This window comes from Arvicola amphibius, chromosome 12 (assembly GCF_903992535.2).
Source record: "Arvicola amphibius chromosome 12, mArvAmp1.2, whole genome shotgun sequence".
Classification (NCBI taxonomy): Eukaryota; Metazoa; Chordata; class Mammalia; order Rodentia; family Cricetidae; genus Arvicola; species Arvicola amphibius.
In genome coordinates this window covers 86,321,348-86,335,301 of record NC_052058.2, presented here as the reverse complement: position 1 = coordinate 86,335,301, position 13,954 = coordinate 86,321,348, and the positions used below count along the sequence as shown (strand labels likewise).

General features: G+C 49.4%; 1 protein-coding gene across 2 annotated transcripts in view; it reads right to left on the bottom strand.

Moving 5' to 3' along the window:
- Atp2b4 (ATPase plasma membrane Ca2+ transporting 4) overlaps positions 1 to 13,954 on the bottom strand; it is a 104,109-nt gene that overhangs the window by 32,176 nt on the left and 57,979 nt on the right. Inside the window, exons 3-10 of one of the 2 annotated variants that reach the window (XM_038348674.1) lie at positions 9,874 to 10,071; positions 9,064 to 9,321; positions 8,468 to 8,593; positions 7,390 to 7,515; positions 5,852 to 5,887; positions 4,267 to 4,428; positions 546 to 760; positions 29 to 271 (exon numbers count right to left, since the gene is read on the bottom strand). In XM_038348674.1, coding sequence (XP_038204602.1) covers positions 29 to 271; positions 546 to 760; positions 4,267 to 4,428; positions 5,852 to 5,887; positions 7,390 to 7,515; positions 8,468 to 8,593; positions 9,064 to 9,321; positions 9,874 to 10,071 — 1,364 coding nt within the window. The remainder of the gene's footprint in view (positions 1 to 28; positions 272 to 545; positions 761 to 4,266; positions 4,429 to 5,851; positions 5,888 to 7,389; positions 7,516 to 8,467; positions 8,594 to 9,063; positions 9,322 to 9,873; positions 10,072 to 13,954) is intronic. The other variant, XM_038348675.1, reaches the window with a different exon arrangement.

Genomic DNA, 13,954 nt, shown 5'->3' with positions numbered 1-13,954 from the left:
CAGGTCCCCAGGCAATGGGAAAGCTTACCAGAATCTTAGAAGTATAAGCACTGTTAATAGAAATGCCATTGACTATGAGGTCCAGAACCTTGGGTTGTAAGACGTCGGGGCTCGGGATCTGGCGGTAATGAGTGTTCCCAATGTAAGCCTGTACCACTGTCATGCGGTTCATGGTCAGTGTTCCTGTCTTATCAGAGCAAATGGCTGTGGCATTGCCCATGGTCTCACAAGCATCCAAGTGCCGTACCAAGTTGTTGTCCTTCATCATTTTCTACAAAAGAGAAGGGAAAGAAGTTGAGAGAGGACCAGCAGAGCTCTCCAAAGCATCATCAGTCAAAGGCTAACACTCCTCACTTTGTGCTCTAGCCCTAAACAAAAATGCATGGTACTGTTTTGTGAGGCTTTAAGAGCCTACTGATCTGATTAGACAACTAACCGAACAGTCATTTCCTAGAGCGAGAGGCTCCCACCTACCGTGCATAAAGGACAGAACAGCTCACCCTTTGACTGAAGGGCACATGAGCCTCCCTCCCCGTCTGTCTCACCTTCACAGAGTACGCCAGTGAGATGGTGACAGCCAGCGGCAGGCCCTCAGGCACAGCCACCACCAAGACAGTGACGCCGATGATGAAGAACTTGACGAAATACTGGATGTAGACGGGAGTACACTCGGGGAGCCATGCTCTGTGCTGTATCACGAAATTGTCAACCACAAAGTACAGAATCAAGATGATAACAGTGAGGGCAGACATGATCAGACCTGTCCAGGGCAACAAGGCACATGAGCAGGGGTTAGCCGCTGTACCCTTTCAATAGTTTCTTTTTAGACTTTCTTTTTGTTTATTCTTTGTGTCTTTCATATTATGCCCCCTGATCCCACCCCCACCCCCAATCAAAAGGGAGAAAGGGAAAATGTCATCATGGAAGCTGCAGTGTGACACATGAGTCACACAGTAAACATTTACCCATCCATCTTTACATGCAGATGTTCATTGCAAAGAATCATTGCTCTGGTTCAAAGCCCCTGTTCTCGGCTACACTATCAATGTTGGGCCCTCACTGGGACTATCCCTGGACATCCTGTTGCTTGCTTGAGTCATGGAGATCCTGCAGCCCTGGGTCCACAAGACCACCCCCTACCACCTGTGCTTCAGCAGATCACAGATGGGGTGGATGTTGGGCTGGGCCATCACATAACTCTGGTTCTGGGTCTAGGTAGCTGCAGGGTTGGCCAGCCCACCAGCCTTCCCGTCTTCACTCCCAGGGAGAGCTCCTAGCTCAGCCCTGGTTAGTTCACCCTTTGTAGTGATGAGCAAGGGGCAGGGCCAGTTCTCCCACATTCACATCTTCAGGGTCGGTTCTCCCACACCTACACCTTCAAGGTCAGCTTTACTATGTTGTCTAGTTGAGATGTAGGGGCCACTCTCCCGAGTGCTGCAACCAATGAGGGGCAGGGACAGCTCTCCTGCTCTTAGGAACTTAGGGCCCTCTCTTTCACCTACCTCAGGCATGGATGGGCAGAGAGAGGAGGGCGTCTCTCTCCAGCCCATGTTACCACATGGCAGACGAGTAATGAGGACAGCTCTCCCATGCTCACAGCTTCAGGGCCGGCTCACCTATACCTTTGCTAACAGGGCCAACTTTACTGTGCTGTCTAGGCGAGGTACAGGGTCTACTTTTCCCAGTGCTGAAGCTGATAAGGGGGAGGGTCAGCTTGCCTGTCTGTTGTGGGGGAGTAAGGGGGTGCATCTGTCCCCACCACCACAACCACATGACAAACAAGTAGTGGGAGCAGCTTTTCCATGCTCTTAACTTTGGGCTGCCTCACCTATACCTTAGCTAACAGGGTAAACTTGACTGTGCTACCCAGGTGAGGTACAGGGCCTGCTCTCCCAAGTGTTACAGCTGGTGCTTTCTATAGTTTTTAAAACCATAAACTTTAGAAAGTTGTATTAAAATTTTATCCCCATTCTCTGTTGCTTATAGACAATGATAGAGATTGTGGGTTTTTTTGTGTGTATGTCACCAACCTGACTCATACCCTTGGATTAGTTGTTAAGCCTGTATGGGTTGAGTTCCTAGCTTAAACTCTTCATTCATAAATAAGAGGTGGCATACACCTATAATCTCGGCTCTTGGGAAACTGAGATAGGAAGATCATGAGGTCAGGTCAGCCTGATCTACAAAAACCTCCCGAACCCAATCAAACAAAAAAGGGGAGCAGAGCTTGCTAGTGGACTTCCTCCTAAAAGATGCTGCTTATTACACGGCCAAATCCTACAGCCTGAAGGGATCAGGTCACACCTCATTGCAGAGACCCAGCTCCCACCCCACCCTGGGCAGGGAATGGAGAAGCAGACTGTGCCGTGACTTGAGCACCCTCAATTATGGCACCTGGCTCTTCATGCTACATTGAACTAAGTTGCATAGTGTCAAACTTCCTGCCATGACCTCTAAACTTGGAAGATTGATTTTTTTCCTTTGTTCAGAGATTTTGTCTAAAGCTCTTTTTCTCCATGGATCATGGCCTTGAGGCCCTTTCTCCTAATAAACTGCACTTCTAAAGGGACTGTGGATCAGCTACAGGGGTGGACTGGCCACCGCTTTATTAGCACTCCTATCACGTTAATAAGGTGGCCGTGATTGCATGCCATGGTTTCCCGAGCAGCAAATGCAACTGTCCACTTAGCAGTGTTCTGACTTGGACGCTCCCGCCGCTGCTCTGTGAGTGTCTCACGCCCTGGTCACTGGATGTCCTCATAGTGCTAGCGTATAACCTACACAACTTTTTCTATCGTAGCTCATCAAGAAGATGACAATGACAGTAACAACTTACACAGTGCCCGCCACAGACCAGCCAAGCCTTCATAACCACTTCACAACAGCCCTAGGATATAGATTACTATGATCACTCCTGTTTCAAAGAAGACAAAGCCAGGGGTCAGTGAAGGAAGCTTTTGAACTAGCACACTGGTAGGGCAGCCAGCCTGATTTGCCCGAGACTCAATTTCTGGGACTTATGGGTGAAAAAACTGAGAAAATTTCAAGCACCTGGGATAGCTGGGGGGTGGGGATCAGCAGCTATCCTGAGGGCTAAGGATCAATATGTGCCCATAAGTGGCACAGCATTTGGGAAAAAGCCTGATGTTTCAGGGGTCTCATGGCAAGGCCATGGGGGAATGGCAGCAGTGAAGGTAGATTAGCTTGGCTTTGGCTTAATTAAGGCAAGGACCAGAGTAAGGAAGCAAGGCACCCGTGGTACAAAAATTTAGAGATGCTCTGTTGTAGGAACTCCTCCAGCCAATAGCTTTTAAGATACTGGCCCACTTTGGGCATGGGTTAAGGGATCTAGTTAATGTTTCTGACCTAGGTACTGGGCTTAACAGGGGGCTTTTGCACCCACAGCTCAGCTCATTGAGTCTAAACAGAAGACTTCAAGGTAGTCAGAATGAGCTAAGTGCTTGAAACACATTGGCTAGGTCCATACATCCCCACCAGAACTTTCTGGGATGCCTGGAATGCTCTCACTTGGTACTGTCCAGTAAGACAGCTACTAGACACGTGTGGTTAGCGAATGTTTAAAATGCAGCTACCAAGCAGCAGACGCTGGCTGCTGTTGTATCTATCACGGATTCTTGCAGACTCTCGGGCTCTTTCATGGACTTTCTGAAGGTAGACTGCACTTCAGCAAGGACCTCTGGTGATCTGTACCCATAGAAGCATGCTGAGTATGGTTAGCAGAAGCCCAAAGACCACACCTTGAGGGACATGCACAAAGGAGTCATCCTTTTGTCCCCCTTCCTGCTGCTCCCCTTAGCCAGAAAACAGCAGGAAAGTGTTGGGGTGGGTGATGGAGAAATCATTTGCCACCCTAGCTATAGGACCCTTTTTCTAAATAGAGTCTTTCTTCCTTGCCCTCCAGTCTTTACTGTGTATTTATTGCTCCATGCTAGGCCACAAGATTCTACCACCATGGGATTATGGGACAGGTGAGAGTTCTTAACTTCCTTTTTGCTAGCATGACCCTCCCCTTCTGTTTGGATCAGAGAAAGCTCGAGGCTATTAACCTTTATACATAGGAGGAAATACCTCTCTTCCAAAGCACAAGGAGTGGCCAGAGATACAACTATCTAGACCCCAGGAGTCACTCGGAAGTACCAGTGTCTTTCTGCCAGTCCTGCTTGGTGTGGTAGGAAGACGATTGGAGCGGCCGGCACACAGGGCAGTTCTTCTGATCTGCAAGGGGAGGCAGGCCTAGCTACTCACCCGCCTTCCCGATCTGCACGGCCAGGCGTGTGAGCTTGCCCTGCAGCACTGACTTCTCCTTCTTGGGCAACTTGATTATCTTCTTCTCCTTTTCCTCGCTGTCGATGCCCTCCTGGCTGTTGAGTGGCTGGATTTCCAAGGCCACTCCATCTTGGGTCTTTGCTAGGGTAGACACACGAATGGAACAGGTGAGCGGCAAGAATGTCATAGTGAGTGGCAGGCAGGTGGAAGGCAAGATGCCCTTCTGCTTTCTTCCCGGAATGTCCCTCGGGCCCCTGACCTCGGTTCTGACCATTCCTGACTCGTGCCAGACACAGGACTCCACTTGGGCCATTGGGGCAAATCTAACAACTAGAGATGGAGGATGCCTTCCAGGTCTGGATTTCTTCCTCATGACAACCTCCTGGCACCCCTCGGAGTTATGTGCCAGGTTTATAACAACAAGGGGATTAATCACACCACTAAGGCCATCACCAAAAGCATCCTTTCTGGAATCCAGAGCTTAGAACAGTGAAGGTTTACTGTAGAAAGGGACCAGAGGGAAAGAAAGTCTAGTAGATGTTAGCATATAAGGGTCCTAGCCTATTCTGTTCAGAGTCCCCCTCCTCCCAATCAGGGAAGAAACGCAGACCCTCCCCCAAGACCAAAGCAATTCTTCAACTACTTCTTACATAAGTTGAAGGACAAAGGAATGAAGTGGGCAACACAGCAGGACCTGAGCGGAGTATTCTGGGGTAAGAAAAGAAGCTGCCTAAAGACTTAGAATGAGGGAAAAGAGAGAGATGCACAGACACAGGAAACCCATTTATTTCCCTTTCAGAAGAAGAATAAAGAGACTTGAAATCCAAGTTTTTCCTGCTTAAGCCCTGGTGCTCTGCTATGGTGCTTTTATTTCTAAAGAGTCCTATGATGTGTGTAACAAGGATTTAAATAAAAAACAACTTTAGGAACTGTGTCAAGACTACTTCTTGCTGGTCCCCAACATCCCTCCAACATCAGCGCTTACTTAGGAAGTCCCTCTTGAGATATAGTCTTTCCTGCCTGATGCACAAACAAGACAGAGATGGGATGTAGACACAGCCACCAAGAGAAACACAAACCATATCAGGAGGAACGAAACAGATTGTGGCGAGAACAAAGAAAGAAGTGGGCAGAGAGGCAGAGAGAAAAGTCTCTCTCCAGAGCCTCTGAGCAGACGAGCGGAGAAGAAAAACAGACCAGAAGACACCGATGAGCCAGCTAGCAGAGGAGGGTGCAGGAACTGCCCGGCCAATGTCCTCCACCACGACTTCCAGCCCAGAAACTGCCGGTGTGGACAGTGAAGCAGAGCTCAGCGCTCTGGGAAGAACAGATCCATGTCCCACACCCCAAGAATTCTGGACATGTGCTTCCTCAAGCCAACAGCAGAGGGTGCTGCTGTCCTGCCTTGAGCCCACCCCCGGATCTCTGCACCGTCCTCAGGATGAGGCACTGGGCCACAGCGGCAGGTAACAGATTATGGAGAGGGAGGGAGACAGACGGCCTGGGGAGGTCTGGTTTGGGCGTGGGCAGGTAGAGATGGCACATGAGTGGGTGGAGAGGTTACCTTTGTTGCGATTTTCAGAGACTCCTTGTTTTTTACCTGTTTGAACAAGAAAGAAAAAAGTGGGGTGGAGACCCAAAGTGACCAGTAAGAGATGATCAGATTTGCGGTTTGCTGGTTCTCTCCCAGCACAGAAGGCCCACAGCAAAGGAGGTGGCTGTAGGGCAGGGAGATACACATGAAGGAAGCTCACATCTGTTCATTCATCCTTCCTATCGGTTCTAAGGAATCCTTGGATCGGACTGGAGCTGAGTGTTCAGCAAGGGCACACATGGTCACGCCTGAGCTTCTCCTGCCGCTAGGCTTGAGTCAAAACTCTTGAGAAAATTGGGGTGGGAGTTAGGGAGAGAGAGGCAGGAAATGTTTCGGCTTGTGGAAAGGCCCTAAAAGGCGTCCCCTGGTCAATACAATAGCACCAGGCAGGCTTCCTAAGTGTTCATCTGAGAGCAGTTGTGGAAATGAATAGTTGGGTTCTGAGAGATGGTTCCTTATTCATAAACTGCTCTCTACTAAGAACCTAAGATGATCCTTGGCCAAGTGGTAGAAACTGTTCTCTCTCCCTACAGCTCAGAAAAAGGTACTAGTTTGGCATTAGCATCTGGTATCTTTCTCCTGTTATTCCTCCAGGAACAAGTGAGTGACCAAGACTAGTCTAACAGCCTCTCGGGCCCCACTCTTCCAGCTGTGCTTCTCTTCCACAGAGAGTGCACAGTTTCAGCGGGATCCATGTTTTCTTCAACCCGCCTTCCTTTTAGCTGTGATGGTTCATACTACTTAATTCATGAGGAAGAGAGGAAGGGGAGCGGAGGAGAACATTGGACACTTTGGCTGGAGCACCTTCCAGCTCACCCAGTGTAGGGCTAACTCAGCCCTCATAACCTACCAAAGATACAGGAATTCAGGTTCAAATGAAATATGACTGGAGGGCTTTGAGCCAGGATTTGGTGGTTTTTATCAGAGCACCCCAGAGACGTAGGTCAATGTGTGTGTGTGTGTGTGTGTGTTTGTGTGTGTGTGTGTCTGCACATATGTCTATACACCATATGTGTACCTGGGGTCCACACAGGCCAGAAGAGGGTATAAGATCCCCTGGAACTGGAGTTATAGGTGGTTATTAGCAGCCGCATGGGTACTGAAAACCGAACCCAGGTCCTTTGCAAGAATAGCAAGTGCAACCGGGAGGTGGCAGCACATTCTTTTAATCCCAGCACTCGGGAGACAGAGGCATGTGGATCTCTGTGAGTTCGAGGCCAGCCTGGTCTACAAAGTGAGTTCCAGAACAGTCAGGACTACACAGAGATACCCTGTCTCACAAAACAAAACAAAACAAAACAAACAAAAAGAATAGCAAGTGCTCTTAAACCACTGAGCCATCTCTCTAGCCCCACAAGTGACATCTGCATCTTGGCGTGGAGCTTGGGTATCTGTCGCTTCATCCCAGTAGACTTTCTAACGGGTTTTCCATCTGGATCTGCTCTCTGACCTTTAGTTCATTCGCAGAGATGAAAGAGAATTCCATTCTCACTCGGCATGCCCCTTACCTTTCTTCTTCTTATCCTCCTCCTCCTCATCACTGGCCCCTAAGAGGGTGAAGATGATTCCAGTCTGGGAGTTGATCCCCACGGCAGTCACCACCATCCGGCCAGAACCTTCCATCACGTGAGTCCCTATCAAAGGGAAGGGAGAAGACAGAGACGAGTGCTGTTGGATATTCTTAGCTGCGATTTGGTACGAAATACAAACTTAAAAGCACAGTGATCCCTTTCCTTATGGGCAGTACTCTGGTTATAAGGCAGTAAGAGAAAGCCAAGACAGGAATCCATTAAACCAGACCAAGGAAACAGAGGTTAAGGTTGCTGTATTAACTTTATGTCATCTTCCCAAATAGCAGGGCTCCTAAAGCACTCACTTTATGAAAAACTTTCAGGTTACTGACATCCCTGTATCAGGACTGGCCTGTGGTGATATTTTGTTTGTGCTCTAACAAAGAAAGCTTGCCTGGGGACCAGAGTGTGGAGGAGCCACTAGTTAGCCACAGAGGCCAGGCGGTGGTGGCGCACGCCTTTAATCCCGGCACTCGGGAGGCAGAGGCAGGCGGATCTCTGTGAGTTCGAGGCCACCCTGGACTACACAGATTGATCCAGTCTAAAAGAGAAACAGAGACAGGCGGTGGCGGCTCACACTTTTAATCCTAGTACATGGGAGTCACGTGCCTTTAATCCCAGCACTAGGGAGGTAGAGACAGGAAGGGATGACTGGGAAGAGAGAAAAATATAAGATGGAAGGATACAGGAGCGAAGGCATTCAGTCTGAGGACTTGAAGAGACAGGATACCCCCTTCAGTCTGAGGACTTCATAGAGGTAAGAACTAATGCTGGCTGCTCTGCTTCTCTTCTCTAGTCTTCCAGCTTTTACCCTCTAGTATCTGACCCCGGGGTTTTTATTATTAAGACTAATTAGAATTCGTGTTACATCACCCAAATGTTTCTACTCCATCTGAACCCAAGAGATAAAGAAAGGATGGAGCACTCCCTCTACTCAGAGGGAATAGGGCCCAGAACCCGTGAACTGACTATCTGGAGGCCATGGAATGATAACCTGGGCAACCGGATGCTATACCTGAGAGCAACATGGGGTCTTTGTCCAGAGACTTCTTGACATGATCTGATTCTCCTGTCAGAGAGCTCTCATCAATCTTCAGGTCATTCCCCTGGATTAGGATTCCATCTGCAGGCAGCAGGTCACCTAGTGCATACGGGGAAGAGTCACAGTGAGGCCAAGCAGGTAAGAGCCAGCATCTCCACTTCACCTCGGGGCTGCTCTCCTGGTAAAATCTACAGGGCTATGGTCCTGTGAGAAGCCGAAGAGCATCTAATTCTAGAGCTGGGTGGGGCTCAGTGGCAGAGGGCCCACCTACACTGCAAATGGCACTGGGCTTGATCTTAGGATCACACGTAGCTCCAACTGACACCTTCCTGAGGCCTAACTATTATACACCTTGACTCCTAAATCATAGAGAACACAAGTATGACAATCTCTTGGAAGAGTCAGCTATGGCTTTCTCCAGAATTTCTTCCCACAACCTCCTTAAATTCTACTGACAAGTTACCACCTACTGAGGGTTTATTTGGGAGAGGTTCAGAAACTCCTAGCTCCTCATGTCAATGGACTTGCTCTTCACATGTGGGTGGGCCGGAGAAACATGGTGTTCTTACCGTATTTGATCTGGGCAATATCTCCCACCACAATCTCAGCCACTGGGAGTTGGATGAGCTGGCCATTCCGGATAATACAGAATTTCTGCTCGAGCTCAATGCGGCTCTGCAGCCCCCGGAACTGTTTCTCCTTGCTCCAGTCATTGAAGGCTGTCACTAACACCACAATGATCACTGAGGTAAGGATGGCCGCACCCTCAATCCAGCCGGTTTCTGCTTCTTCCTCTTCATCTGGGCTACCTGAAGCCTGACCACACACTATCCAGGAATGAGAGAAAGAGTCATTGAACCTCTACAAGATGGAAGGTCAAGGAAAGAGAGCAATAGAAAATAATACTCTGAAGTGAAGGGCTGCTCTCCAAGGAAATCAGAGGGTAGCAGAATGAACTCCCATCTCATCATCATTAGATCTATTTGGGTTCATTACCAAACGGCACAAAATATGCCAATGCAAGGCACGTGAAGTGCAGTCGGGGCTCACTGCTATTTCCCATAATGCCAAGCACTATGGTCAGGACACACTGAGATGCAGAGGTAAGGACATAGGATGGGTGGCATTCTGAGTGAGGATGTGGTAGGGGAAGGGGGACAGTTAGGAGAATGGCTTACTAGCTCCTGGCTGTTCTCCTTTGCAGAGCATTCTGGACAACAGGAACACTGTGTACTACAACCTGTCAGCCACCGGTACTAAGTATGGTTGCTGGGTATCAGGAACACTGTGTACTACAACCTGTCAGCCACCAGTACTAAGTATGGCTGGTGCCATGGAATGGATCCAGGTCAGCCACATGGGGCAGCTCAGACACTCACTTTCATTATCTCCGCCAGGGGGTCGATAGAAGGACAGGACCAGGGAGATGATGGCTGCGATCTCCAGGATGATGAGAGTGACATCCTGCAGGGCTTCCCACACTAATTCTAAGAAGGTCTTGGGCTTTTTTGGAGGTATCAAGTTCTGTCCAAAAACAAGTCTACGCTTCTCCAGATCTAAAGGGTTCCCAGATAGACCTGAGGAGACAAGAAAGAGAAAAGGGGGTGGGAGGTGATATCAGAAGTCAAGTTAAAGGTCTAATTATTTATTTACTTATTTATCTCTCTGTCTGTCTATCTATCTATCTATCTATCTATCTATCTATCTATCTATCTATCTATCTGTATATGCGTCTCTCTGTGAAAGTATATGCCATGTATGTATGTGTGCCTGTAGAAACCAGAGGGGGCAGCATCAGATCTCCTGGAGCTGGAATACAGGTTCTTGTGAGTTGCCGAACATGGGTGCTGCCACCACAATACAGGTTTTTCTAGTGACTGAGAAGCAATCATGGCTAAACCCTTGGATACCATAGGAAATGCAAAGGCCAGAATCTAGCATAAGGAAAGAACTTCTGATCAGCAAAGGTGGATCTTTGCTGAAAACAACTGGAAGATGTTTACACCTTGATACAATATTCCAAAGGAGCCAACACTTGATCTTGTGTTGAGACTTTGTGGTGCCCAGAAAGGGGGTGTGTGTGTCTAAAATGACCCTCAAGAAGCAGAGGAGGAACAGGTTAAATAGACCAACGTGAAATACCATGGAGTGTATGAAAATGTCAAAATGAGCCGCTTTCCAGAGGGCCCTATAGAGGTCTTTTAGTGCCAGCTGCTTTGACAGATATCAGTGCGCCATGGAATGTACACAGAAGACTGTGTATGGGATAATAAAAGACATGAACTAAAAAAACAAATAAAAATAAAAAGGCCTCTCTCCAGCTATGAGACCCGGAATGGGGGTGCAGTGGGAATGTGGCCAACCACCCTGGTTTGCTCAGCACTCCGGGACTATGGAACCTTTACAGGTTTAAAAACAAGCAAAGGGTGACAAGACGGCTCCAGCATGGGGCTTTTGCTTCCAGTGACCAGGCTAAGTAGATTTCTGTTCCTCAGGGGCTGTGCCCCAGGCTTTAGCTCTAAGAACAGAAGCTCTGGAATGTTCTTGGGATGCACAGGACCCCTCTCTCACAGGACCATGCAGATGCTGGTGATGACCTGAACAAGCTGGCTTACACGTGAGGGCCAAAAGAACCAGCCACTTGTTCCAGGCCACGCAAGGCGGAGGGAGGCAGAGGCTACCCATGTGTCTTCATTCCACGTTGTAGGAGCTATACATCACTGAAGTAGAATCCTCAAGACGAAGTAGTCTTAGGTGCATCACCCCTGCTGTTCTGTCTATCAGAACCTCCAACAAAAGTGCGGCTGTTTTACTTACTGCTAAGTACTTGGTATGAACTAGACACAGTATTGCAGCTCAGGCTGAATAAGAACCAAGCAAAGCCATGAAGTTTCCAGGTACTACACGGTTCTTGACAGCCAGCACTTTCCCCACTAAACCAGAACGTGTAACCCGCCCACACATACTCCAGAGTGGAGGTGGGGAGGCAGAATTATACTCCATAGCTTCCCACAAATTTTGGCCCCTCTTCTGGACCCTAGAGAGGTCCCAGGTAGCGGGAAACCTTGCAGCTGTGAAGAGCAGTCTGCATTCATTAAGTTCTTTACGTGGTGCAGCAAATTGCTTTTTTTTTTTTTTTTTTTTTTTCCTGTTTTAGCTTTGGCGCTGGATGCCACCGTTGGCTGCCTGTTTGGTGGGTTCCCCACAGGTAGGGTGGGGCAATCTTTGTCTTGAAAACAGGTCAGTAGCTGTGAAGCTCAGCCTCAGGGGCAGAGGATACGCAACTGAGCTTCACACAAAGCAAGGAAATGTGTGTGCCTGGGCAGGAGCAAGGACAGCATGGAGTCCAGGGTGTCAGGGACTCCACACTCGGTCATCACTTCCAGTGGTGAGGTGAGGGATCGGCACTGTGAGGAAGGAAGGGGCTAAGCTTTAGGAAGACCCCAAGGCAGAAAAAGATCTTGAAAATGGGCAAACAGGCACAGAGCGAACAGAGCCTGCAGGGTGGGAAGTAGCTACCGTTTCCCCAAACTCACTCCAGCAGCTGGAGAGGAGAGCCCTCTGGCTCTGAGAGGGAGGAGTCGGACATAGGCTGGAGGGAGAGCTGGGCGGGATGGGATGATTTCACATCATCCTGTTCACCCTGTGCAGTGAGAGGCTGGAGGGCATGGAGGCAAGCCGTTTTCATTTGTTAGGAGGCAAAGGGCAGGGAACTGTTTGGGGACATGGTGCCTGAGACTGTAATCCAGGGCCCCATCACTCAGCATTAAGGTCCCTCAGTTCAGCTGAGCAGTCAGTTGGGCTCCACAGGGGAGCAAGGCTGGGTTCAAAGCACTAGAAGCCAAGTTTCTTCACAGCCTCCTCCGCTTGTCCTGCCCTGGGAAGTCAGGTTCCCAGTCAGGAAGGCAGGGAAGGGCCTGGGAAAAGAGTGTTCTGGGCAGGGCATCTGGATCCCCAGGCAGGCAGGGGCAGGGTGGCCAGGAGGCAGGGCTTGCTGGTCCTTTGCCCTAGGGGACCAGAAAGGGCAGAGCTGTGCCAGCTCAGGATTATTGCTCTGGATGGACAGATCGGCTTGAGGGAGACAGAAGTTCAGATATTTTGCTAATCTACTCAGGGTGTTTGGCAAAAATGTGGATTCACAACTCCCAGGGAGGAAATGTCCTTCCTTTCTTTGGTAAGGGTCCCCAGCGTATTGTGAGGGTGACCAAGGAGTTAAAGATCAGAGCCAGGTGTGGTGACTCAGGCCTGTATTCCCAGCATTCAAGAGCTAAAGCAGGAGGATGGTGGCAAGTTCAAGGTCATCCTGGACCACAGGTCAGCCTGTGCTATAGAACCCCCTCTTTAAAAACCTAAAGAGCTACTAAAGATCACTTTAAGGGACACCTCAATAGTTTACCAACACTCTCCCCAAAGTGAGTCTGCCTGAGAACCTCCCTCAGTGTGCAGAGGCAGGGTGACCACTTACCCTGTCTGGCTCCCATATTGATACCTAATGATCCCTGTGTGCACTCTCTCCCCTCCACCCTTGCTCTCCTGTTCTCAGTCTGCTCCACAAAGATCTTTTTAGATATGGAAGGCAGTACATGCTACTCATCTTCCCAAACCTATACGACTTTTCCGTGGAGTGAACCTGGGCACTAAGACCCTTGGTGGCCTACAAGGCCACTTAGGGGCCTCCGGCATTTATCTCTTCCTATTTCCCAGTCTTCCTAGAGCTCAGCATCCCTTCCTTTACTCTCTGAACCTACCCACCCCATCCCCACTTCAGCCTTTGCACACGCTGTTGCCACCTCTTTCTCCAACAGAGCCTCTCTCTGGGCTGCCCCTCCCATCCTTCAGGTCTCTGTCTCCATCTTGGGGAGGCCGAGGCTGCCCTTAGCTGCAGCACTCCCCATTCCCAGTCGCTCTCCAGCTCCTCTCCACATCTCTCATCCCTAACACCGAGGCCTTATTCATCTATTGCTCGACTCCCCATCCCTCCCAGAGCAGGGTGCTTGTCTTTGTTCCTGATGCCTATGGTAGCGCGCGCGCGCGCGCACACACACACACACACACACACACACACACACACACACCCTCCAGCCTGCCGAGTGAACTGAGTGGACGAGTAACGAACCAAGCTGCTAACGTTTAAATGATTGCTGTGTGACAGGTACTTCAACAGGCAGACTTTGTGTCCCATCCAAATGTCAAAGGTCAGAAGAGGCAGCTATCATGGACCCTATCAGACGTGCAAAACAGCTAAGGCTTGAAGAGGTGATGGGCTCCTGGTGTGAGCAGGGGCAAGGTCTGTATTACCCACAGGAGGCAGCTGGGTGCGAGCCTATACCCAAAGGGTCCTGGGACATGAGGGCAGTAGGGCTCAACTAAAGTCCCATTCTTTTTTTAAAAAAATATTTATTTATTTTTATTATATATACAACATTCTGCCTCCGTGTATGCCTGCAGGCTAGAAGAGGG